The sequence below is a fragment of the Rhinolophus sinicus genome, chromosome 18, assembly GCF_057876585.1.
Source record: "Rhinolophus sinicus isolate RSI-liver-muscle chromosome 18, RSI-T2T, whole genome shotgun sequence".
NCBI lineage: Eukaryota > Metazoa > Chordata > Mammalia > Chiroptera > Rhinolophidae > Rhinolophus > Rhinolophus sinicus.
The window spans coordinates 115,349,961-115,376,844 of record NC_142518.1 but is presented as its reverse complement, the minus strand read 5'-3'; the positions used below and the strand labels follow the sequence as shown (position 1 = coordinate 115,376,844).

Here is a 26,884-nt window from a genome sequence, read left to right as displayed (position 1 = left end):
CCACCATGGATTCATTGTTTTATACAATTCCTTGTTTGCGTTTGTTTGTTTTTGTTCATCTACTTGAGGTCATTTTTGTTTGAGAGAAAGCAAGTTGTAGCCTGGGATAAAAACTGTGATGCATGAGATTATGATGAGATTCACAACCTTTTATCTTCCCTTCCTATAGCATTAGCAATGGAAACGCCTGCATACTATCCTTCCATCGCTCTGAAGGCCTTGAAAATGGCGTTACTGCTCCACAAAAAGAAAGAATCATTTGATGTTTTCAAATACAGGTTAGTAATTGTAATTCAACACTGTATCCAGGCTGTTTGATAGCGGAAAGAGCTGTAGTCGGTGCCTCACACGTCATTAGTCCTACTCAACTGGCCCAACTTAAAAGGTGATTGAGGCACTCCTGTAACTCCTGGACTGGAAAGTCTTCAGCACAGCTCCATATTATATTATGTATTATATAGTATGTAATATTATATAATATTTATTATGGACCAAGAATTAATTAGCTGTGTCAAGGAGTCTGGTTTTCCCAAAGGAGGAAATGAGGAAAAGTTGTTTCTTTGTGTGAGTTTATGTATCTACTAAAATACCTTTTTTCTTCTACCTTTTTTCTTCGTTTCATTACGAAAAATGCCAAAAATACAGAAAAGTACAGAGATTAATAGAACAAACAACAAAGTATCCACCACCCAAATTTAACAAGTGTTAACATTTTGCTATTTTGCCTCAGATTTTATTTCTAAGCACCTTTCCTTAAAGGCCAACAAATGCTGTACATAATATAAAATATTATTTATTGGAGATTTTATGTTTTCCATCCCTAGACATGGGGAAAAAATAGATGTGTGATTTTTTTCTGGAAAACAGTATTGCAATCTCCCTTTTCTGAGATTTGAGAGACAGTTCTCCTGGAGTTATTCCCAATTTAAATCCCAGATCCATTGCCCATTTGAGGATGTAACAAGATGCTTTAAAGTGCCTGCCGATTGAACCAGCTCGTAGAATGTAGTAAACACCCTCAACTCCTTAGTGTAGGAAACTAAGAAAACCAGTGAAAGACAACCACAGGCATAATAAAAGGAAGGATTGGTCAGCCCCATTTCTGGCTTCAAAACTCTTGTCTTCTGAAGTTGGAGGGAAGAACAGACATTGAGGTTCTTAGTGTGAGATGAGATCTGGACTTCACTTATCTTAGCCGTGAAGCCAATGGTTTCTTTCCTTGTGGGATGAGTTTTCTCTTTTTTTTATTTCAGCAAATGTATGCACAGCTTGATTAACCTCTTAGTACCAGATGGGGCCCCAAGTGCAGAACTCTGTCCCCTCGAAGAAGTTTGGGGCTATTTTGAAGATGCTCTGAGCTTTATCAACCAAAACGTAAGTCAAACTTTCAACTAATTTTAAAGATCTGAGCTGTTTTGTGTCTTAGACGTTATATAGAATATTGCTTTCTGATAAGTTTTAGGGTAAATAAAATCCTATTACAGTGTAGCTAGACACTACAAAATTTCCCTAGTTTATGAAATGGAAATAGTTCAAAGTAGAACATTTTTAATGCAGGTATACTGTGAATTATGTCAAAATAGCAGTACCACCGGGCTTTTTGAATTATTTTGTCTTTTTAAAACCTGGTAGAATTGTTGCTTCCACCGTGACGATACTAACTCTTTGAGAAAGCTCATGGATATTTCCGCCATTTCTCAGAGGAGGTAGTAGAGTAGAAGAAACACTGAAGACCTGTATTTTGGTCCCTCTGATGTTTTTGTGTATGTGTGTGTTTTGTTTTGTTCGGTGCATGTAATTCGGGTAAATTACACCCTGTGTTATTAGGGTGTAATTTACATATCATAAAATTTACCCATGGTGTGTGTACAATTCAGTGATTTGCAGTAAATTCATAGAGTTAGGCAACTGTCACCACAATCCAGTTTTAGAATATTTCCATTATTCAAAACAGTTTCCTCTTGCCATTTGTGGTCAGTCTCAGGTTCAGGGCCAGGCCACCACTGATCTGCTTTCTGTCTCTATCGATTTTCTCTCTCTGGACACTTCATATGAATGCAGTCATACAATGTGTGACCTCTTTTGTCTGACTTCTTTCAATTTAGTGTTTTGCGGTTCAACCATGTTGTAGCATGTGTCAGTATTTCTTTTATTAAAATGTATTGGAGTGACAAGGATGTGTCAGCATTTTAATCCTTCCTATTGCTGAATAAATCAAATAGTATTATATTCTGTTGAATGGATACACCACATTTTGTTTATCAACTCGCTAGTTGGTGGACATTTGAGTTTCCACTGTTTTGCTATTATGAATAATGATGCTGTGAACATTTGTGTATATAAGTCTTTGTGTGGGCATGTTTTTAGTTCTCTTGAGTAAATGAATTTCTGGGTCATATGGTAACTTTGTGTGTAACTTTTTGAGGAGCTGCCGTCTGTTTTCCAAAGCAGCTGCACCATTTTACAGTCCCATCAGAGGGTTCTACGTTCTCCACGTCCTCACCAACACTTGCTACTGTCCCTCTTTTTCTAATCCAGCCCTCCTAGTGGGTGTGCAGTCGTAGCTCATTGTGGTTTTGATTCGCATTTTCTTGATGGTGAGTGGTATTGATCATTTTTTTTCATGAGCTTATTGGCCATTTGTATGTCTCTTTTGGACAAATGTATATTCAATTATTTTTCCATTTTTAAAATTGGGTTCTCATTCAGTTATAAGAGTTCTTTATATATTCCAGATACAAATCCTTTATCAAATATATAATTTGTAAATATTTTCTCCAAGTCTTTGGCTTGTGTTTTCATTTTCTTAATGGCATCATTTAAAAAGCAAAAGTTCTGGATTTTGATGAAGTCAGATTTATCATTTTTTTCTTTTATGGGTCAAGTTTTTGGTCATGATTAGAAAACTTTGCCTACCCAAACTTACAAAGTTTTTCTCCTGAGTTTTCTTGTAGAAATTTTTATACTTTTATCTCTTACAAATAGGTCTGTGATCCATTTGAGTTCGTTTTTGTTTGTGGTGTGAGATAAGGGTCTAATGGCTTCTTGTCTGTTTTAGCGTATGGATATCCCTCTTTTGCTGTTTGACTTCAGTTTTCCATTTGGGGTTTTAAGATCACTTGAAACAATGCTGTGTGTGCTGCTGCATCCTCAACCTGAGGCTTGGCCTCGCCTTCCTCCCAGAACAGCATGAGCTTCAGCACCCGCTCCAGCTTCTCCACCAACTCTCGGCCCCTAGGCTCCGAGTAGTCGCCCAAGCAGCAGCACAGCACAGCCAGCGTGTATGCAGGCGCAGGGAATCAGGCTCCTGGATCTCTGTATCCCACTCCACCAGTGGCTGGGGGCTTGGGGGCTTGGCTGCAGGATGGCCAGGGGCCATCCAGACTGAGAAGGAGACTATGCAATGCCTGAATGACCGCCTGGCCTCTTGCCTGAGAGGGTGAGGGGCCTAGAGGCTGATAATCGGAGCCTGGAGAGCTAAATCTGGGAACACCTGGAGAAGAAGGGGCCCCAGGTCAGAGACTGGGGCCGTTACTTCAAGACCACCGAGGACCCGAGAGCTCAGATCTTTGCAAGTTCTGTGGACAATGCCTGCATCATTCTGCAGCTTGACAATGTCCTTCTTGCTGCTGATGACGTCAGAGTCAAGTATGAGACAGAGCTGGCCGTGTGTCAGTCTGTGGAGAGTGACATCAGTGGGCTCCGAAAGGTCACTGATGACACCAATATCACTCGGCTGCAGCTGGAGACGGAGATTGAGGTTGTCAAGGAGGAGCCGCTCTTCATGAAGAAGAACCATGAGAAGGAAGTAAATGGTCTGCAAAACTAGATTGCCAACGCTGGGTTGGCCATGGAGCTGGATGCTCCCAAATCTCAGGACCTCAGCACGATCGTGGCCGACATCCACACTCAGTATGACGAGCTGGCTCAGAAGAACCGAGAGGAGCTAGGCAAGTGCGGGTCCCAGTGGGTTGAGGAGAGCACCGCAGTGGTCACCTCACAGACTGCTGAGATAGGAGCTGCTGAGATGACACTCACGGCGCTGAGACGTCCTGTCCAGGCCAGTCCTTGGAGATCCCCCTGGACTCGATGAGCAATCTGAAGGCCAGCTTGGAGCAGAGCCTGAGGGAGGTGGGGACACGCTGTGCCATGCACAGGGAACCGCTTGTTGGCATCCTGCTGTACCTGGAGTCAGAGCTGCTCCAGACCCAGGACTGCGCGGCCCTGCTGAATGTCAGGGGCAAGCTGGAGGCTGACGTCACCACCTGCTGGAAGCCTGCTGGCAAAAGAGGAAGACTGGGATCTTGGTGACGCCCTGCACAGCAACTCCATGTAGTCCATCCAAAGGCCCAGCACCCGCAGGACTGTGCACGGCAAAGTGGGGTCTGAGGTGCTGAGGCAGCAGAAGCATGGCACCTTTTAGGGGAGTAGTAGGTCAATAAAATGTTCAGAGGTCAATGAATATCAAAAACAAAAAAATAATGTGTTATAAACTTGAACAGGTTGTCTGCCTGTCAGGTGGTATTGTCATTACAAGGGAGCTGTGACATATTAAGAAGGTTAAATGGCTGGCTTCAAGTCACATAGAAAGGCATTACTTGAGTTTGTGTTAGTGTCCAAGGTTGCGATTCTGCTCTATGCTCAACCGCTTCTTCATGTATAACTACGTGCAAAGCCTGACAGGTGGGAAGACAGTGCATCAGGGCGACAACCTGCTGCAAAGCAGCATCAACGTGCACCGCCCTGAAGTGTCCTGGAGCTGTGTGGTTATGGCCTGTGGAACTGGAAGTTAAAAAACACACAAAATAACTTTAGCAATGAACATTTTGGATATGCATTTTTCTACTTTCTTTAGGGAAGAGGAGAAAATTCAGTTTCTGAGCCATGAGCCTCATCTAGACCTTCAGATGTGTTCGCCATAGTAACATGCAAACTAAAATTAAACTTCACTATAAATCCAAATGGATTGATTCCCATAGTTTCTATATAAGGCCAAAACGACTCTGAGTATTTTGGTTTTGCCACTTTTATTGTGTCTGATATATTACTGTTCCATCTCTCTGGCTCTTAAGTTGCCTCCTAGACAGCTTAATATTTTTCTGGTTTTTTGCAAAGTCTCCCATCCATTATTGCTCATCGCCTGAAACCTGATGGGATAGTTAGCTTTTTTATGCAGAGGTTAATTTAATAAACCTCTTGACTCTTACATAGTGTATGCTGCTTTTCCCTGTTTGATTGAATGTGCTGTGCATCTCCCTTGTTTTAAATGTTTGCGAGAAAATTCTGCCCTTGTTTGACTTTTCTAACGGCCAGACACTCACTCATTATTTATTGAGCAGATAACCTTTATCAAGTGCCTCCACACAGTGGCAAAATGGCTATCGCACAAATATAAAATCTCCTGCCTCCCAGTACCAAGCCTTACATTTTACAAAGCATTCTTACATCCATTCTTTCATACGATTCCTCCACCCACAGCAATTCTACAAAGGAGAGAGTGCTGATATCATCATCTGATTCAAAAAAGTCAAGTTACCAATTTGCCTAAGTTCATGTGGCTAATGAATGAGAGGCAGGACTAGAACCCAGGTCTTCTGACCTCAATTCCGGGACTCTCTCAACCAGAGGACACATCTTGGCCTGTACTTGCTAGGAAATTTCAGTCCTAAGGAGAGGCCCCCGTTGGTATTCAGAACTTTCTGCCGATGGAAAGGCAGAAAGGATGACTTGCACGCTTGAGCAGGCGAGCCTACGGAGTCGAGAGTACGTATATATTCTCGATTAGTTTTAAGAGAAAGTAGATTGCTCTGGTTGTTTTTCTTCATTTTATTTTGAAATAAGTGTATATCCACATGCAGTTATAAGCAACAGCAGGAGCGATCCCATGCACCCTTTACCTGGTTTCCCCTAGTGGTATCATCTTACAAAACTCCAGTACCGTATCACGACCAGCACGTTGACGTTACTACAGTCAAGACACAGAACTTTTCTGTCACCACAAAGGGTCCTCACGTTGCCCTTTTATACCCCTACGCACTTTTCTCCAACCTGCCCCCAATCCCTCCTTAAACCCTGGTGACCGCTAATCTATTACAAATTTCTATCGTTTTGACATTTCAAGAATGTTATATAAATTGAGTCGTATAGTATATAACTTGAGATTTAGAATCGTACAGTATATAACCCTTCGAGATTGTTTTTTATTAAATTTATTGGGGTGACATTGGTTAATAATATTATATAAGTTTCAAGTGTAAAATTATATAATACGTCATCTATATATCACATTGTGTGTTCACCCAGTCAGTTCTCCTTCCATCACCATATATTTGACCCTCATCTACCATCCCGCATCCCCCCTTTCCCTCTGGTAACCACTAAACTTCTGTTTGTGTCTACGAGTGTTTTTGTTCCTGTTATTAATTTTTTAATTAGTTTCAGGTGTGCAAAACAACATAGTGATTAGACATTTATATACTTCACAAATAACCCCAATAAGTCTATTATCCAGCTGACAATTTACATAGTTATTAGAATAATATTCACTATATTCCCTATACTGTATTGTATATTCCTGGGACTTTTTAAAAAATTACATTTGACATTCAGTATTATGTTATATTAGTTTCAGGTGTACAGCATAATGGTTAGACATCTATGTAATTGATGAAGTGATCCCCCCAATTAGTCCAGTACCCACCTACCACTATACATAGTTATTACCATATTACTGACTGTATTCCCTATGCTGTACTTAACATCCCTGGGACTATTTTATAACTACCAATTCATACTTTCTAATCCCCTCCCCTTACTCATTCAGCCCCCAACCCCTCTCTCATCTAGTAACCATCAGTTTTGTACTCTGTATCCATAGGTCTGTTTCTGTTTTGTTTAATTTTTTCTTTATTTTTTAAAAATTAAATTGATTGGGGTGACAATTGTTAGTAAAGTTACATAGGTTTCAGGTGTACAATTCTGTAATGCATCATCTATGTATCACATTGTGTGTTCACCCAGAGTCAGTTCTCTTTCCATCCCCTTTACCCTCATCTACCACCCCCTTCCCTCCTTACCCTCTGGTAACCACTAAACTGTTGTCTGTGTCAGTTTTTGTTTCTTTGACTTGTTCCTTTGTTGCTTTCAGTTTTATACCCCACATATGAGTGAAGCCACATGGGTCTTGACTTTTTGATATATTTCACTTAGCATAGTCTCAAGATCCATCCATGTTGTTGCGAATGGCACTATTTCATATTTTCTTATGGCAGAGTAGTATTCCATTGTGTATATATACCACATCTTCTTTATCCATTCATCTATCGAAGGACACTTTGGTTGTTTCCATGTCTTGGCCACTGTTGAATAATGCTACAGTGAATATAGGGGTACATACATCTTTATGGATAAATGTCTTCAGCTTTTTCAGGTAGATACCCAAAAGAAGGATTGCTGGGTCATATGGTAATTCTACTCTTAATTTTTTGAGGAAACTCCATACTGTTTTCCATAGTGATTGTTCCAATCTGCATTCCCACCAACAGTGTATGAGGGCTCCTTTTTCTCCACAGCTTCTCCAACACTTGTTACTATTTGTCTTGTTGATAATAGCCATTCTAACTGGGGTGAGGTGATAGCTCATTGTGGTTTTATTTGTATTTCCCTAATAGATACTGAAGTTGAGCATCTTTTCATATATCTGTTGGCAGTTTGTATGTCTTGTTGGGAGAAGTGTCTGGTTCAGGTCCTCTGCCCATTTTTTAATTGGATTATTTGTTTGTGTTTGTTGTTGAGTTGTATGAGATATTTATATGTTTCGGATATTAGCCCCTTATCAGAGATGTGGTTTGCAAGTGTCTTCTCCCACTCGGTTGGTTGCCTTTTTGTTTGGTTGATGGTTCCTTTTGCTGTGCAGGAGCTCTTTAGTTTGGTATGTAGTCTACCCTAAGAACATGTTTCTTTTTTTTTTAAAGAGATTATTGGGGAAGGGGAACAGGACTTTATTGGGGAACAGTGTGTACTTCCAGGACTTTTTTCCAAGTCAAGTTGTTGTCCTTTCAATCTTAGTTGTGGAGGGCGCAGCTCAGCTCCAGGTCCAGTTGCTGTTGCTAATTGCAGGGGGCGCTGCCCACCATCTCTTGCAGGAGTTGAAACCAGCAACCTTGTGGTTGAGAGGACGCGCTCCAACCAACTGAGCCATTCGGGAGCTCAGCGGCAGCTCAGCTCAAGGTGCCGTGTTCAACCTTAGTTGCAGGGGGCAGAGCCCACCATCCCTTGTGGGAGTCGAGGAATTGAACTGGCAACCTTGTGGTTGAGAGCCCACTGGCCCATGTGGGAATCGAACCGGCAGCCTTTGGAGTCAGGAGCATGGAGCTCTAACCGCCTAAGCCACCGGTCCGATCCCAAGAACATGTTTCTTGTTCGGTTGTGTGTTCACTCATTCTGTTAAAATCACAACACTGTCGGACACTGTGCCAGGCTGTGAACACACAAAGGTAGATGCATTCTGCCTTGGAGGAGCAAACGCCCAGCCTCTGGGAGGACACAGCCAGCACAGTGTCTGAAGTGCTGTGAACAGCGTGGTGGGGCTCAGCAGTTGTGGAGAGTCAGGGGAAGCCTCACTGCGGAGGCTGCATTTGACTAGATAGTTATCCATTTGTTCATTCATTCATTGATTCATTCCGCAAACATACGTTGTACTCCCGTTGTGTGCCAGGCACAGTGTTGGACTCCGAGGATACAAAGATGATCAAGAGAAATTTCTTGAAACTCTAGGAGCTCAACAGTCTGCAAGAGATAAATATATAAACAGTTTCAAAACAACCTGAGAAGTTGTATTAGAGGAATGTTACACTTGCTCTGGAAACAGAGAGAAAGGAGTAACTCACTCTGCTTGTGAATTTGAAGAAAAAATAGAAGTTTGCCAAGTGAACCATGATGGGGTGGCATTTCAAGCAGAAAGACTGGATAGACCTCCTCTGACGTCACCCCATGCTTGTTTCTTTTACTGAACTAGAACACCTACTGCTGTGTCGCTCTGGCCCCTAATCGTGCACCTGGTGTAGTCCTTCCACGTGGATGCCCGGTCTCCCCAAAGGCGCTGTGTGTCCTTTAGGTTCAGAGCTTTGTCTTGTCCCTCCGAACACCCTCATTCTCATAGTCTTTTCTGCATGATGATTTTTATAGATCCAAAAGAGGGAAAGGAATACAGCTGAGAGAATGTCATTGACACTGCCCCTGCTGCCTAAGTCTCATATTGCATTTCCCCTTCCAAGGGCTTTAAGGGGGGGGCAGGGTGAGCACATAGGGTGAGCACATAAATGCTCCCTTTGCCATCCAGCTCAGACAAGAACTGAGGAAGTGGCTCGCTACACTAATCCTTCTCACTACTGCAGAATCTTGTGATCAGCCACTCAGAAGGTGAAGGGACCGGCATAGCAATGTGCCCTTTTTTCATATCTAGGTAAATACTGTCAACACTAAAGATTAACGTTTCTTAAAAATGACAATCAGTTGACGTTAAGTAAAAGAGATTACCCTCCACAATGAGTTTTTGCTTTTAAGGCAAAAACTGAGATTTGCTAGAGAAGGAATTCTGCCTCAAGGCTATAACCTAGAAATCCTGCCCAAGTTTCCAGCCTGCTGGCCTGCCTTACAGAGTTCAGATTCAAGATCAAAACATCAACTCTTACCTGAATTTCCAGCCTACTGGTCTACCCCACAGATTTCAAACTTGCCAGTCCCCACAATTGTGTGAGCCAATTCCTTAAGATGAAATCTATCTATCTATCTATCTATCTATCTATCTATCTATCTATCTACCTACCTACCTACCTACCTACCTACCTACCTACCTACCTATCTATCTCTATATATACATACATGCAAACAATAAAGATTAATATAATTTCTATTCCAAACACAGACTGATTCTGGTCAAGGAAATTAAGAGATTCAATAACACTGCTTCTTGACAACCTTCTGCAAATTAGAGGTAGGTACTGGGGAGGTGATTGACAGAGGACAGCACCAAGGGAAACCCCAGTCAGGACACAGGAAGACCAGGCCTCAGACCACGGGGGCCGCATGGCTTTTTCACTTTGTCTTTTCATGAGTTCTTGCTTTGGAGCATTCTGCAGCTGCCAAACCTTCAAGGTGCTCCCCTCCTGCTCTCCAGGAGCACAGAATTGCTCGTGGAGGCTGTGGCTCCCATTGTTTATTTAATAATAATGGGATGCAGCACAGGTATAGTCAGTGGTGCAATGATTGTGACCGTGATAACTGTCAACCCACTGTTCTTGGATTACAGGAAGCCTACCCAGAAATGGAGATTCTCATGCTCATGGTCAAGTCCTGGAACACTGGAATATATATGTATGGCAGCGGCATGTGTGTATCTGCTGAAAAATGGTGTGGCCTGGGGTTGCGTTTCCTTGCCCGCCTTGGCCCCCACCTCAAGGGAAACTATGAAACTCAGGTGAGGAGGGAGAGGGCTTGCGGTGGTGGGTGGCATGAGTCGAGGCAGAGAGGTCCATCTGGGCCCTCAGTAAGGACTCAATCCTACCCTCCTTGGCTGGGAAAAGATTTGGGTGGTTGTTCCTCTCAGTGCTTCCAGAGAACTGCAAAACTTAGGGGGCTGTGAAGAGTCATTTCTTAGAGTGAAAAGCAGGAAGCATGGTGAACAGGGGCGGACTTAGGGGTAGCAAATGGAAGCTAATTAAAAGGGGTGCCAGGAATGGGCTCTGGAAAGATGCATCACTCACTGCCCATGCCAGTGCATGTAGGGAAGTACTGGCCTCTGTGCAAACGGTGACTGTTGGGAAAGCAATTTTCTCCAGGAACTGTTCTGAGTGGCAGACTTCTAAGCCCTTCGCTAACCAGGAGAGGCTTGGTGGAGAGAAAGTCTTGTTACTGAATAGAGCAACAGATGGTTAATGGTTTGCGTATCTGCCTGTCCCGAGTAAACGGACCTGGTGCTGTGGGATCCCTCTTCCCCAGTGTGGCTCGGGGGAGGGTTTACTCTCATGCCATCGCCATGAGATGGGAAAGCTTTTCCACATTTCCTCTCCTCTCAAGAAATCTATTTGCCACTCTTTTCCCCAGATGAACATTCTGTATAGTCAGCTCGTGAGAGCATTAGAACAAAACAAGGGCTCATGTTTCCGTGAAGAGTGAGAGGCGTGCGAGCAGACAAGCCGACAGCGACTGCAAGATGCTGCATGGTCCTGCGGCGTTCAATGTTTAAATTCTTGTCAGACTATCTCTGAGCTTTGTTTCTGTCTTCTCAAGTTCTAGTTTCATGTTATAAAATGACATTTTCTGAAATTAAAGCACTTTGACTTTTACTGCTGTGACCAGCTCTTTCCTGGGGGACAAGTGAATTTTCCAAAATGCTAATAATTACATGTTGAAAGAGCCCCTGTGAGAGTAAGATGATTCATGCCCCATTTGAACACAAATGAATGCCCATCCCGGTCCAAAACAGGTGCATTTTCTTCTACAAAAGCTCAAATCCCAATACCTGAAGATAAGAGGGAACCACAGGCTCCTCATCAGATGGACCTCAGTGGCCTCTGGGCCCAGCACTGATTGGGTTCAGGAAATCTCTCTGTGGCATCCTTGACAATTGGCTGTCTGGTCCCTATCAGAACAAATCCTATGACAGGGAACTTCCGAAATTGCTGTCTGATGGGCAAAAAGCCCTTGCTCACACTGAACAGGAGCTTGTCTCCCTATAGCAAGTCAGCTTTCTCTGTCCCAGATGCCCTTTGAGACTCAGTACAACCATCAAAATTAGGACATAAACAATGAAGCAATGCTACCATCTAATCTATAGGCCACATTCAGATTTCACCGGTTGTCCTAATAAAGCCCCTCGTAAGTTGCATTTAGTTGTCATGTCTCTTTCATCTCCTGCAAATGGAAACACTTCTCCGGTCTTTCCCTGTCCCGCATGACCTTGATATTTTTGAACAGTACAGGCTAACTACTTTGTAGCAGGAACTTTGACTTGCATGTGTCTGGCGTTTCCTAATGATTAAATTCAGTTTATGCATTTTGGGGAGACATACCGCAAAAGTGAGGCATTCTTCTCAGTGCAGCATGCTAATAGGACACAATGTCACGTTGTCCCACCACTGGTTAAAGTTCAGATGGTGTTTACCAGGTACTTAGTAATTCATTAGTAAGTAATTACAAGGTACTCAGTGGAAGATACTCTGAGACCAACTCCTGTGTTTCTCATTAAACTTGCACTCACCACTTTTGGCTTCAATTCATTTTTACTGTGATGGTTGCTAAAGGTGGATATTTAAATTTCCATCATTCCCTTCTCACTTACTGGCATTTGTTAGGTAGAGCATTTTCTTCTCCATTTATTGATTCGTGTTTTTAAAATATTTTAGTACCGAGGCAGCCAGTTAGCTCAGTTGGTTAGAGCATGTTGCTCTTAACAAGGTCACCAGTTCGATCCCCACATGGGGCAGTGAGCTGTGCCCTCCACAACTAGATTGAAGAATGACGACTTGACTTGGAGCTGATGGATCCGTGACAAAATACACTGTTACCCAATAAAGTTTAAAAAGAAAATATTTTAGTACCAACTAATGGACTTCTATTTTATTTAATGAGTTATAATCCAGTATTATCATTGTTTTGCTTCTCAAAGCTGGCTCCTGTGTACTTTTGACATGTGCCCTTCATTCTTTGAACACTTCCCTACTTGGTGACACAGTAAGTCATTCCAGGCTCATCTTGTGTTTTGCCTTTGCCAGCTCTAATCAAGGATCCCTGGCCCCTTTTAATGGAGCATGTTTGGTAGTCAGTGCCCAAGATCTGGGTGCTAGGTGTACTCATTGTTCCTGGAGTGTCATTATTTCTAAGTCCCCTCAGTGGATTGAGCTAGGAAATTGTGTGTGTGTGTGTGTATGTGTGAAACCGAGTGCATAGTGACACTCCATTTTCAGTCCAACACCAGAGTGTATTCTAGCCTTCCTCCTTTTCTGTATTTGCAATTCTCTTCCAATGTTGAGAAACTGCTCCTATGAAGCTCACATATTCACTCATTTGCTCAATCTCCCAATTTGAGAATGGTCTCCCTGCCATGCAGCTGTCTCCTCCGGCCTAACCCCACCACCCTGACCATGAGTGCTGCCCCTTTAGCCCAAGGCCTGACAAACACTGGCCAAGTCATGAGCTAGTCCCCAGCCCAGTGAGCAAGCAAGGGATCCTAGCTGAACTGCAAGCAAGGGCGAGGACCACATTTACACTTACACGGGTGTTTCATACAGTTGACTCACGGCACTTACTGTTAGTTCTCCCCTTCCTTCACTTTAGTTTCCTCCTTCTGAGCTTTGAGAAGTCAGCTCAAGTGTCAGTCAGTTCCTCAGAGAACCTTCCCTGATCATGTCACATTCTCATTACATGCCCTCTAAGCACTGTTAGATTCTTCACTGTTTGTAAATATACTCTTGTTGGTGAACGAATCTGATTCATACCTGTCTCCCTCAATTGTCTTTCAGTTCCACAAGGGCAGACAGTATGTTCTCTTCACGGCTGTGTATCCCCACTGTCCAGCACAGTGCCTCGCACTTTCAATAAGTAGTTCAAAGAATGAGTGAAAACTTCCAAGTCCTTTTTTCACCCTTACTGTCATTAATGCCTTAGCTTGTACTTCCCATTTTTTTCCATGTGAGTACATTTATCTCTATTAAATTGCTCTTGCCAGTTCTTTTTTGGATAGACTGTATTATTTTGTTCCCTCTCTCAGATGCCCACATTGTCTGCATATTTGGTCAGCAGGCCACCTAACATCTTTATCCAAATAAATGATGAAACATACTGAATAGGAGAGGCCAGAGAAAAGTTTGGTAATCTGCATTGAAGGCCTAGCTCCAAGTTCATTGATTCATGCAACAGACATTTCTTGAACACTCTCTACTATGTACTGGGCACTGTTACATGTCCTGGGGATAAAGTCATGAGCAAAATAGAGGAAAAAGTCCCTCTGTTGAAGACCTTATATTTGAGTAGGGGTGACAGATAATAAACTAGGACATAAATAAACATTGATCCATTAATTAGCAGCCTTTGGGATGACCATTCAATAACTACTATCTACGTTTTCCAACTTTTTTGCAAGGATATTATGAGTGACTTTGTCAATGCCTTGCTGGAATCCAGATACACTGTGCTTACAACGTTCCCCTGCTTTACCCATTCACATTTTCTAAGCTCATTGAAGAAAAGAAAATGAGCTTAGTCTGTCTGGAATCATTCTTAGGTAAAGGGTTTTATAAAACCTTTGTGATCACTAGCTCCCTTATAGGTCTCATGCAAGCAATCTTCTTCCCATAATGTATTCTAGAAACTTGCTGTGATTAAGTGAAATCTACCTGTCCAAAACCTTTAAAAAAGAGCATATATCCTTCTTTAGGCTTCCAGCATCTGTGCTTTTTTATAATTTTTTTAATTGTCCAATTACAGTTGATGTACGATATTATATTGGTTTCATAGTGATTGGACATTTATATAACTTAAGAAGTGATCACCCCAATAAGTCTAGTACCCATCTGACACCATGCATAGTTATTACAATATCATTGACTATATTCCCTGTGCTGTACTTTACATACCCATGATGCTTTTGTAACTACCAATTTGTACATCTTAATCCTTTCATCTTTTTCACCCAGCCCTCCAAACCCCCTCCCATCTGGCAACCATCAGTTTGTCCTCTGTATTTATGAGGCTGTTTCTGTTTTGTTCGTTTATTCTTTAGATTCCACATATAAGTGTGATCGAATGGTATTTGCCTTTCTCTGCCTGACTTATTTCACTCAACACAATACCCTTTAGGTCCATCCATGTGGTAGCAGATGGCAAGATTCCATTCTTTTTTATGGCCAAGTAATATTCCAATGTATACATGTACCACCTCTTCTTCATCCAGTTGTCTAGATATGGGCACTTAGGTTGCTTCCATAATCTTTGCTACTGTAAATAATACTGCAATAAACATACAGATGCACACATGCCCTCAAAGTAGTGATTTGGGTTTCTTAGGGTAAATACCCAGAAACTTTTGTTTTAAAATCTGTTTTGTCTGGTATAAGTATTGCTTCTCCAGCTTTTTTGTTTGTTTGGTTCCATTTTCATGAAATATCTTTTTTCATGCCTATACTTTCAGTTGTGTGTGTCTTTTGATCTGAAGTGAGTCTCTCGTAGGCATCATATGTAAGGGTCTTGTTTTCTTATCCATTCAGGTCTCCTATCATTTGATTGGAACATTTAATCCATTTACATTTAAAGTAATTGTTGATAGATATGTAGTTATTGCCATTTTATTAGTCACATATTTATCTTTTTTTGTGTGTGTCTTGAAGTCCCTCTAATATTCCTTGTAATACTGGTTTGGTGGTGATGAACTCCTTGTAGCTTTTCCTTGTCTGGGAAGCTCTTTGTCTCTCCTTCAATTTTAAATGACAGCCTTGCTTGGTAGAGTAATCTTGGTTGTAGGCCCTGTTTTTCATGCCACTCCCTTCTTACCTTCAAAGTTTCTGTTGAGGAATCAGCTGACAGTCTCATGGGAGCTCCCTTGTAGGTAACTAACTGCTTTTCTCTTGCTGCTTTTAAGATTCTCTCTTTGTCTTTAATCTTTGGCATTTTAATTATGATGTGTCTTGGTGTGGGCCTCTTTGGGTTAAACTTGTTTGGGACTCTCTGTGCTTCCTGGGCTTGTATGTCTTTTTCCTTTGCCAGGTTAGGAAAGTTCTCTGTCATTATTTCTTCAAATAGGTTTTCAATTCCTTGCTCTCTCTCTTCTTCTTCTGGTACCCCTATGATGTGAATGTTGGTACACTTGATGTTGCCCCGGAGGTCTCTTAAACTACCCTCATTTTTTTTGGATACTTTTTTCTTTTTGCTGTTCTGGTTGGGTGTTTTCTGCTACCTTGTCTTCCACATCGCTGATTTGATTCTCTGCTTTACCTAATCTGTTGATTTCCTCTAATATATTCTTCATTTCAGTTATTGTATTCTTTTTTTATATAAAAAGGAATTTGGCTTTCTTAGTAATTAGGGAAATCTAAATTAAAATCACCATGAGATACAACTATATTCCCATCATAATGGCTGAAATAAAAAAGACAGATGATACCAAATGTTTGTAAGTCTGTGGCACAACTGGACTTTTCATACACTAATGATGGGAGGGAAAATTGATATAACCATTTTAGAAAACTGGCAGAATCTACTAAAGCTGAACATACGCATATTCTGTAAATCCAGTATATCCACTTGTAGGAATATACTCATCAGAAATGAGTACATATATTCACGAAAACGTATGCAAGAATATTTTTAGCAATATTTTTCATCATAACCCTGTTATGGATTGCATTGTGACCCCCTCAATTAATATCTTGAAGTCCTAACCCCATTATCTCAGACTGTGACCTTATTTGGAAATAGGGTTGTTGCAGATGATATTAGTTAAGATGAGGTCCTATTAAAATAGGGTGGGGAACTAATCTGACATGACTGGTGACCTTTTAGAAAGGGGGAATTTGGCCAGAGACATGCACACAGGGAGCACACTATAATGTTTCTACAAGCCAAGGAACACCAAAGATTGCCAGGAAAACCACCGGAAGCTAGGGGAGAAGCATGGAACAGATTCTTTCTCACATCCCTCCAAAGGAACCTGTATTCTTTAGTTTTGATGGGTTCTTTTTAATGTTTTCTCTCTCAATTTTTATCTTTCTTATTATCTTGTTGAAGTTCTCCCTGAGATCATTGAGTTTCCTAATATCCAGTGTTTGGAACTCTGTGTCTGATAGATTGCTTATCTCCATTTTGTTTAGTTCTTTTTCTGGAGCTTTGTTCTTTCATTTGGGACATGTTTCTTCATCTCCCATTTTGGCTGCCTCCCTGTGGTTGTTTGTATGTATTAGGTAGGGCTGCTGTGCCTCCGGGTCTCAGTAGACTGACCTTATATAGTAGGTGTCCTTTGGGGCCCAGTGGCACAGACTCTCTGGTCATCAGAACCAGGTGCTCCAGGTGTGTCCCTTGTGTGGGCTTTGTGTGTCCTCCTGTTGTAGTTGAGCCTTGGTTCCTGTTGGCATGTCAGTGGGAGGGACTGACTCTTGGGCTGACTGGTTGTGAGGACTGGCTGTGACTACAGTGGAGGAGTTGTTGTGCAGGGCCTGACCCTCTGGAGCAGGACTCGCTTCAGCAGAGCTCTAGTGTCTGCCAGGTCTGCCCTTTGGGTGTGTCGTCCTTGGAGGTGGTTGGGTGGTGCTCTGGTGTGGTCTGAAGCTGGCCACTGGGTGTTAGTTCTGGGGCTTCTTGGGAGGGGCTCTGTTACAGGCCAAGGTCAGCCGCTGACTGTGCCCTGCCGGGGGCCACTTGATATGAGCTACAAATGATCTGCAGATGGTTGCCACTGTGCTGGGCTTGGAGGTGCCTGGAGGAGGGTAAGCTGTGAGCTGAAGCCAGCTAACACTAATGCCAGGCTTGGGGCTGCTTAGCAAGAGCTACCGGGCATGCAAAGGCCAGCTGCTGCTTGTTTAGGCTTGCTGAACCTTTGAGAGATTTTATGGAAGTCTTCAGCATGAGCCAAGATAGGCATTTGTATGGAAAAGCCACTGGAAGTGGCTTGGGTGGGCTCGCAAGTTGGGTGGAGCAAGATCTCAGGGAATCACCAGGGCAGGGAGAGCAGTGATAGGTAGGTTAATGGAGACTCATATATGGTGGCCACCTGTGTCTGAACACAGGGAGGGGGAGTGCTCAATAAAGAAACAATGGCTTCCGCCAGCTCCTCCATCCAGGACTAAGCTGCACCTACAGCCCTTGTCCTGAAGCCAGACTACTTAGTTCCTCCCCGTATGTCCCCACTGCCCCAGTGCTGGAGCTCAGAATGATTCTGTTAGCAGGTAAGTCCATGCGTGGGTCCTTTAAGGGGAGCACCTGGGACTGTAGCCACCCTCCGTCTCACTCAGCCCCAATCTCTGCTGGTTTGCACAGCCAGAAGTTGTGGGGACTTCTCTCCCTGGTACTGGAACCCTGGGTTGGGGAGCCTGGTTTGAGGCTGGGACCTCGCACTCCTTGAGGGGTACCTCCACAGCCGAGATATCCCTCCTGATTTTTAATGGTCACACGCGAGTGTGGGACCAGCCTGTTCTGTGTCTCCACCACTCCTACCAGTCTCGTCGTGGCTTCTTCTGTATTAGTTACGGGACTTTGGTTCAGCTAGACTTCAGGCTCAGTGATGGTTGTTCGGTAGTTTAGTTGTAATTTTGATGTGACTATGGGAGGAGATGAGGACAGTGTTTTCCTACTCCAACATCTCAACTGGAACCTTCCAGCATCTTACTTATTCCCCATGGTTCCTCAAAGGTTACCAACACCAGTGCAAAGATCTCATCTACAGGTTCTCTCAACATCCTGAAATATAATTTGTCTCGGCCAAGAGTCAAAATCATTTAAAGCACCTTGATACTTTCTTACAATTTCTTGCTTACTATTATCCTCAATTTTCTCTTGTGTGCTTGACGCATTCCAATCTGATGGACAGTTTGTTTGCATAGCAGAAAAGACCATAGCAAAGTTGTAATGAAAGAGGTCTTATCTTTGTTGTGTGGTAACATTACACCATTTCATTTTTCATTTTATACCCTGTGGTACTGTTGGAATTCTTTTTACATGTGTTTATAATTTTGAAAACAAATTTTAATTGAAACAAAACATACTATCTGCCCCAACATGCAGATTTTAAAGCCTTCTTCATTTGCTTCTTGATGCAAACAAAACTGAAAACAGCTTTTTTTTTTTCTTACCCCTAGAATTAGCTCATTTGGGGTCCAGCCTTCCTGATATGATTTTGGCAGTTCCATGTTACTGTTTTACATTTATCCCTGGTCAGATGGCCTTCTTTTCACCTTTCTAATGTCTCATCATCAAAGAAGTCTGTGCATTTACAGCATTTTCTTTTTTAGATACCTTTCCTTTTACTTCTTCATTAAAATACTCCACAATTGTATGGTCAGAATTTAGTTTCTAAGAGCCTTTTAACCCTTTTGGGAGGGTGGCCAAGTAGAAAGTGCAAGAAAACTAACAATTAATGCCTACCTACTAAGTGCTATCTCATCTAATTGTCTTAACAAACAACAAGTAGGTGGTATCATTCCATTGTTGTTCTTTTCTTTTTTCTTTCTCCCTCCCTCCCTTGTCATTCCTGGGAAACTGAAGCTCAGAGAGTTTAAGTAACTTAAGCAAGGTCACCCAGCTGGAAAATGGCAGAGCCATGACTTAAAGCTTGATCTATTCAACCCCTGCTCTTCCTTTGCCCTTATGCTATGTTTCTTTTCTCTGAACCATTGAAAGTCTGTGTTCTTACTTACAGTCTAAGGCAAAATCCCTCATTATGTCTAGCCTTATGCCCTCACAAACTCTGAGATAATACAGTTGCTCTTCAAGTTTCCACTTCACCAATCAATTCTTCATTATTGGTCAGAATGACATCATGAAGAGTAAACAATCCCTCTTGTTGATTTCTTTACTTTCTGAGGGGTAATACTGTCAGCAAGACAAGTAGAGAATTTCTAAATGCTCTGCTTTTAGGCAAATGAAACTTACAGCAACCCTGGACAGAGTTCCTCATCACTGCTAGGTGTGGCCCTATTCCGTTTTGTGATCTGCATCAGGAATCCATCATTCATTTCCCTCATTGTGTAGGTTACTGTGTGATGGCCTTACACTACATCGCTCCTGTTCCTTTCTGCTTTTAGCTTCGCCAAAACTCTGCACAGGGCTCTGTCCTCACGTTTGTGGATTTCTATGCATATAGCACAATGTCACCTTCTGAAACAGAATGAAATGCCCACACACTCTGTCTCTCCGACAGGCTGATGGCTCCTGCTATCCATATGCTAATTGACTAGAGGAATTCCCCTTGAGTCTTGAATATGATACAAAAACAATCCCTTGTCAGAAGGAGTCTTTGTTGAAGAGGTGGAGAAATGCGTGTAAAAGATGACTGTTGATCAAAGATTTACAGGAACCTTGGGACTAGAGCAAGACCACCATGAACAAAGAGATTTGGAGGTTTTCCGCTCTTTCTTGGATCCCGCCTCTTGCCCCACTCCTCATTCCTTCCCTTGACATAAAAGGCGCTTGAACTTGAGGCCCTCTTAAGATGGATTTGAGGAACTATTGATAACTCCCATCTTCTCGGTCAGTATGTTGTAGATCAATAAACCTTTCCTTACTCCAAACTCTGCTCTATTGAATATTGGCCTCTTGAAGTGCTAGACATCTTGTGACAGTTACACTGCCATTCTCAAGGGCATCTTCTTCACAACATGTTCCTCCTGACGTGCAATCCCAGTTGTAAGTTTCATTCCTCCAAGTCTTAATGATCCCTTTGGCTGACATTTGTTACCTTGAGTGAAAATTTCATGTTCATGTCATAATATTAGTTTGAACCACATGAAGTTGCCATTTTTGTTGGTCAAAAAGAGTTAAATATTGGCAGTTTCATATGGTTCAAGCCAATGCATGTGCTCTGCACTGATGGAGGAACAGCTTAAGTTGTCAGTTCTAGTTATGATTCTTTCCCCACGTGTGCTCTTCTAGGACTGAAGGGGCGCATGTTCCCGTGCTGTTCTCATCATACCTGATATCGTCCATAGTAATCGATTTTATAATATTATCAGGACATTTTCCTCCTTTCCCTTCATTTTCAATTTAAAATTCTGTTTATCAGATAAGCAAGGCTCTGGGTAGACACATTTTCCCCAGTTATCATAGAGAACTCTGCCTCTGGCCAAGAGCTCAGCAATCCAGTATTTTAAACTATGGTCCAGACAAGACAAATGCTAGTCTAAAAAGCAATCTCTATAGGCAGTCATTTGGTCTTCCACATATTCTTTTCTGTTCCAAAGTACCAGCTTCCTTTTGTAAGAAGAAAACACCACCTGGTTCCCCAAGTCCTTGGAGATGATTCCCATGTCTTCTGCCAGAACATGAGGTGGGGGAAGGTGGAAATGGGCCGTGTTTGTTTGATTTGATGGCTTCCCCACAGCTCTCGGTTAAACTGCAAGGCAATACATGATCAAAGAAAATGTTCATATTATGTCTGCATACTCATGGCCCTCTCTGTGTTGTCAAACAGGAAGCCACCAACCATACATCCATCTATTCGTTCATTGGTTCATTCATTCATTCACCTGTCTCTCCAGCCAGCGAATAATTGTGGTTAGACCCAGATCCTACCCTCGATGAGCTTATAGTCTAATAGACGTTAGGCTTACATTTATTGTATTAGAGTGATTACAATAGTAAAGATAGAACATGAATGCTCTAAAAGTGGGGGGGATATTAATCTGGGCAACAGGAGGTGCGGTTTGGAGAACAGAGAGTCTAGAGGGAGGCAGATTAATTTGGAGGCTGTTATAATTTCCTTATGTTACCTTTTTATAAAGACCCATATTTTCATTAACAGCACTTATCGCTTTATAAATACATATTTATTTGTGTAATTATTTGTTCAGTGACTGACTATCTCCTCAACAACAAACTCTAGAAGGGAAGAGATCTATCTGCTTTGCTCACTACTATATCCCCAGGGCCTAACACATAGAACGATGTGTTTGTTCAATGAATGAAAATAATGAAGAACTGAATTGGGATAACAGCAGTGAAAACAGTAATGGTGACTGTGATGACTCTCATAGAAACGTAATCAGAGATGATGCAAAGGTTTCCGTCTGGGTGGGGACAATGTTTTGACAGTGTCAAATGTGGCAGAGAGGCTGAGTATGCGGTCTGTGAAGGCATGAAACCTGGTGACTGGGAAGCGAGACTGACTTTTGAGAGCACAGTTTCAATGGAGTGTGAGGGTGAAAGCCAGGCCACAAAGAAATCCCAAGGAGGCCGTGGGAAGCCGCAGACGAGGCAGGACAGCACAGCCGCATACATATGCCCTGGAAGCAAATGGCCTGGGTTTGCATTCTTGCTCTTCGTCTTAGCTGTCCAGCCTCGGGTAAGTCACTTTACCTCTCCATGCCTCAGCTGCTTCATCTAGAAAATGTCTGTAACAGTAAAGAGTACATGAGAAAACACATGCAAAGGTCTTCGAGTGATGCATGACACACACTAAGTGCTTTTTGGAAGTTTACTGTTGTTATTCAGGTCCTGGTCTCGGGCAGGGTTCTATGTTTTCCTGCCCTCACTAAAGCTTGACCTGCCTCTTACCATTCTCCAGGAGATCTGTATTTTCCCCTCCTGGAGAAGCTTCATGACCCCAGGGATGTGGGGCTTTTTACCACTTTGTTGTTTTGCATTCTACCCCCCCCCTTTCTTCTGCCTCCCCCAGCCCCCACTCCGGTTCAAGCCGTTGTTTCTCAGTCTAGTTGTGTAGGACACAGCTCCCTGGCCCATGCTCGTATTATATGAACCTTGTGCTCCCCTGGCTGAGGCGGTGGGTCTCCGGTCCGGTTGTTGGTCCGCTGCTCACAGCAGCCCAGTTCCCAGGAGAGCTGTTGTTCACAAACTTAGCTGTAGAGGGCGCACCTCACTGGCCCATGTGGGAATCGAACCAGTGACCTCAGCGTTAGGAGCACCGCGCTCCAACCATCAGCCGCAGGGCTGGCCCTGTTTTGCATTCTTCTACTCATCACAGTTGTGACTCTGGTTCTGATTCCCTTTTACTTTCTTGTGTCTTGTTTTTCCTTCTCTGGAATGACCCGGTTCACACCTTGGAGAGTGAGTGCCCTTGTCGCTGCTCTGTTGACATTCCTCTCCTTAACAGCAGCCAGGCTTCCCCTTGAGTTTTTTAGGATCTTTTCACCTTTACCTCCTGATTTCTTTTGTCTCCCCACCAATTCTGCTTAGGAATAACACGTCAACCTCTCTGATAAACCAGAATACAGAGCTAGTTCATGAACCGTTTTACTTCATGAGAAGTGGAAATTTGAAAAGCTTGCATTTCATTTACCAGAGAGCCAGCAGTTCTTCCGACTATGACAGAGCTGGTACCTCACCGCATGGGGTGCTGGGACAGTTCCCACACCTCCCGGTTAGACTGTGCCCCTCCCCACCCTCACGCATCTCAAATAGCTCTGGCTGGTAACTACCACCAGCAACTCCTCTGCCACACTGTAGGACCCCTGAACTGGCCCCTGAGGGCGCCTGGTGGCATGTCCGTGCCCGTAGTACTTCCCTCTGCCAGCCCACGGATCTCCCATGCTCCTTTGCTTCTCACAGCAGGCACCTAGCCGCATCTCTGTGCAGGAACTTAATGTGCCATGTGCCGTGGTCGTTGACAGCTGTGTTCAAGCCTTCTGTGTCCTCTGCATCACGGCTCGTTTGTTTGTTTTTAACGGAAGATTTGCAAAAGTCATGAACTGTCTTTTCTTGGGGGGGGGTCAGCATAGTACATGTCCTTTAGAATTCTGTTTTCTCATGATCAGTATCTCCTATTTCCTCATGTTTTAGATTAAGACACTGAAGTCCAAAAATGGGAAGTTCATTCAGTAATCATTTTCTGAGCGTCTGGCATGTGTTAGCTGCTTTGAGAGATACAAAGATAGAGTAGATGCCATCCCAGCCTTCTAGAAGGTTTTTATCTAGTTGGAGAAGTACATCGTGGACAAATAACTGCCATGAAAGGAAGAATAGAGCAAGTTCAGTACAAACTGCTGGAGTGCTGCAAAAGAAGGGAGGTGACCAGATGGGGGCCAGTGGAGGGTGTTGTACTCCCCTCCCCCACATGCCACCCCTGTCCTCCACCAGGCTGATTCTACTGATCTCCCAGGTCTCAGCCCGAATAGCACCTCCTCACAGAAGCCTTCCGTAGGTACCTTCTCTAAGCAGGTCCCCTCGCTCTGTCATCCCCTCTCACTGCATCCTATTTATTTCCTTTACAGCATTTAGCACAACGTGTAAGTACATACTTACTTGTTTACTTGTTTGTTGCCCTCTTCCTGTGAGTGGAGCCTGTCTTCATTTGATTAGCCATTGTTTTTCCAGCACCGAGGGAGAGAAATCAGGTTTGGGGCCTAGGTATCTAGGAAAATGGTGACACTTGGGAGGTGGGAGAAGATTGTGTGAAGGAGTCAAGGAAAAGCCAAAGTAGTCGAAAAAGAAATGACGTCAATGGTGACAGCAAGGGCATGTCATTTTCATCTTTTTATAACATTAAGGCTGAGAAAGGGGCGTTTGGCTGTCATGCTTGGGAGGTCGTGGCTGGCCTGGAGAGCTTGTGTTGAATGAACAAATGCACGGTGAGTGGGAGCAGAGCAGTTCTTGGTGAAAAGACAGCCGAGTGAAAAGGGGAAGGAGCTGAAGGCGAGTCATGATCAATGGAGTTCAATCCCAGAGGAAGTTGCAGGGATTCCAGAAAACAACACCAAAAGAAGTCTTCCCTCCACATTTGAGCCAAAGACTAGCACATCTTTTCTCTTTTAATGGGCTCCTACTATGTGGGATATTGTACTAAATGCTGGAAAGATGAAGATGAATCAGACATAATTTGCTCTCGAAGACGGGTCAAGGAGAGGAAGACAGATGTAAAGAGAAAAGGGCAATTGAATGTTCCAAGTGTGGCGGTGACAGGCGGCCTAGCATAGCGCTTAGAAGCACAGCCAGCCTGCCAGCCTGTTTGACAGCCTGCCGCGTATTAGCTGTGTGACTGCCTCATGCCTCAGTTTCCTCATCTGGAGCATGAGGATAATGTTCCAGTAACAGTGTGGCTACAGGCCAGTACTTTGCTCCGTTTATACGTAGGAAAGCACCTATGTCAAAGGGCTGTTTGGACAATAAGTGAATTAAAATGCATAAAGCACTTAGTATGGTATCTGTCACACAGTGAGCACAAAATAAATGTTGGCTGGTTTCTGTCAGCTATGTGGAGGGCAACTGTGGGGACAGGGAGGCCAGCCAGAACCTCCTCTTGCACATGTTCCCCACTGTGAGCAGGCGGTCTGGACCCCTCTTCTCAATCCACCCCCTTTGTAGTCCTAGACACTTCTGGTGAGAGTGCCAGTGACAGCGGATGCATAGGACACACAGGTACTTCATCTGGCCTAACTTGAAAACCACCAGTGGGTGTCACCCTGGCTCTAGTTGGAGCTCATTGCTGAAGCAGCTCTTCTATTCTCTGGCAAAGTTCTCGGTATGGAGACCCTGCTCGTTGGGGAGGAGCTGAATTGCGCAGGAGCCAGTTCTGCTATTTCTGGGATGTGATGGGGGAAGAGAGAGGCTTTAGAGGAAATTTAAGGTTGAGCTTCAGAAGGTTATTTGCTGTGAGAATAAAATGGCTGAGAGGTGACAAGGAACCGACTGGCTAGAAGGATTAAAGGAATTGAGGCCACAAAATCTGAGGTGGGGACAGAGAAAAAGGATGAAAGTTGAGAACACAGGCCTACCGAGAACAGCCAGGCCCCGCTGGAGTTGCTCAGGCATGTTTTGTTGGGCTGCCTTGAGAAGACCAAGGGCTCTCAGCTCATTTTTCCAAGGTTTTCTGACATCTTGGGCTTGTAGTGGTTGGCACCGGATAAGCACTGCCCCTGTGGAAAGGGCTCCATCGTCCTTTAGTACTGGCCTTTCTACTCGTGCCTGGTATCCCTTCTCAGCCCCAACCTTTTTTAACTTTGACCCACTCAGGATACTTCCCCTCTAGTCTCTTCCCAGTCCTGCAGCTCAACACCCACTTTATTCTGCATCTATATTAGCTTCATCTGTAAGCACAACTTCCACACTTGTGTTGGGTGAAGAGTTTGCTTTGATTAGCTAATTTCTAGAAGCCTTTCACCTTGAGATAGTTGGTCATTTGCACCTGAACAATACTTTATGCAGTCGTGTCACCCTATGAATACTGTAATTTAAGGTCTGTTAAAGATGAAGACACAGAGGCGTGATTAGCAGTATTCCCAGCAGCAGAATGAGATCCTGGTGTGGACCCCGTGTGTGGACAGGGGCTCTAGCCACTAGGTCACAGCAGAGCTTAGGGCTGGGGGTGTCTACCCTCGGTGTTTCTAAGTTGCTGGGGGCTGAATTTTCTTCTAGGAGGGACAGCAGCTGTGAAGTCCCAACACAGTGTAGCTACTGCTTTGTTCCCTTTATCCATAGGAGCCCATTTCCTGAGACCACATGGGGTGCTTGGGGGCTCCCTTTCTTGTAGAGCTGCTTTCCAGCAGATGTGTGAAAGGAAGCACCACAAACTGCTCAGGATAGTCCTTTCTGCGCTCCAGCCAACACATCAGCATGGCTCCTTCTGTCAGTCATCTGTCGCTCTTGACCTCAGTTGTGGCAGTGCCTCCTTGGGCTTCTCCACACATAAATACCTGATCCAAGCACTCCTCTCTTCAGAGGGCTGGAGGGATGGTTGCTACCCTGCTCTGCAAACTGGGGCCTCCGTGGGGCTCATTTCCCCCTGAGCTGTCAGTGGTCTCTGGTGACACTGGTGGCTGATATGCCAGCTTTTTCTTACCGTACTGCCTAGTTTTGTACCACTAAGCTGGCCTCTGCTTTCTCTAACAAACCTCTTTGCTGCAGCAGGCATCTCCTATCTAGTGTACATTGGGGAAAATGTCAGCATTTTGCCAACAAGGATGTGGGGACCCTCCCCCCACCACCTGGTTGGTGCTGTTTGAGGCAGTGTCTGGGGCTGGGGTGGAAGGCCGATTACATAGCTTTCACAAAGGACCTGCTATGATCAGAGGTCTAGAACCATCCCAAGTTGGATGAAGCAACCAACCTGACTCGGTCAGCTGATAGCAAGTAGAGCCCTGTGGCCCCCAAACAAAAGTTTGGAGTATTTTTCCCACTGCTGTGTTCCCATCCCTCCCTTCTCAACTATTTCAAGAAGGTGTCCGAGCCACAG

The 26,884-nt window shown here is 43.6% G+C and overlaps 1 protein-coding gene and 1 pseudogene across 1 annotated transcript in view; both read left to right on the top strand.

The window, feature by feature from the left end:
• TEX11 (testis expressed 11) overlaps nt 1–11,175 on the top strand; it is a 139,749-nt gene extending 128,574 nt beyond the window's left edge. The window contains exons 26-29 of the mRNA XM_019747905.3: nt 170–278; nt 1,254–1,374; nt 10,310–10,477; nt 11,104–11,175. Of these exons, the coding sequence (XP_019603464.3) occupies nt 170–278; nt 1,254–1,374; nt 10,310–10,477; nt 11,104–11,175 (470 nt within the window). The remainder of the gene's footprint in view (nt 1–169; nt 279–1,253; nt 1,375–10,309; nt 10,478–11,103) is intronic.
• Nucleotides 3,190–4,423, top strand: LOC109455950 (keratin, type I cytoskeletal 18 pseudogene; annotated as a pseudogene).
• Nucleotides 11,176–26,884: the final 15,709 nt, after the last annotated feature.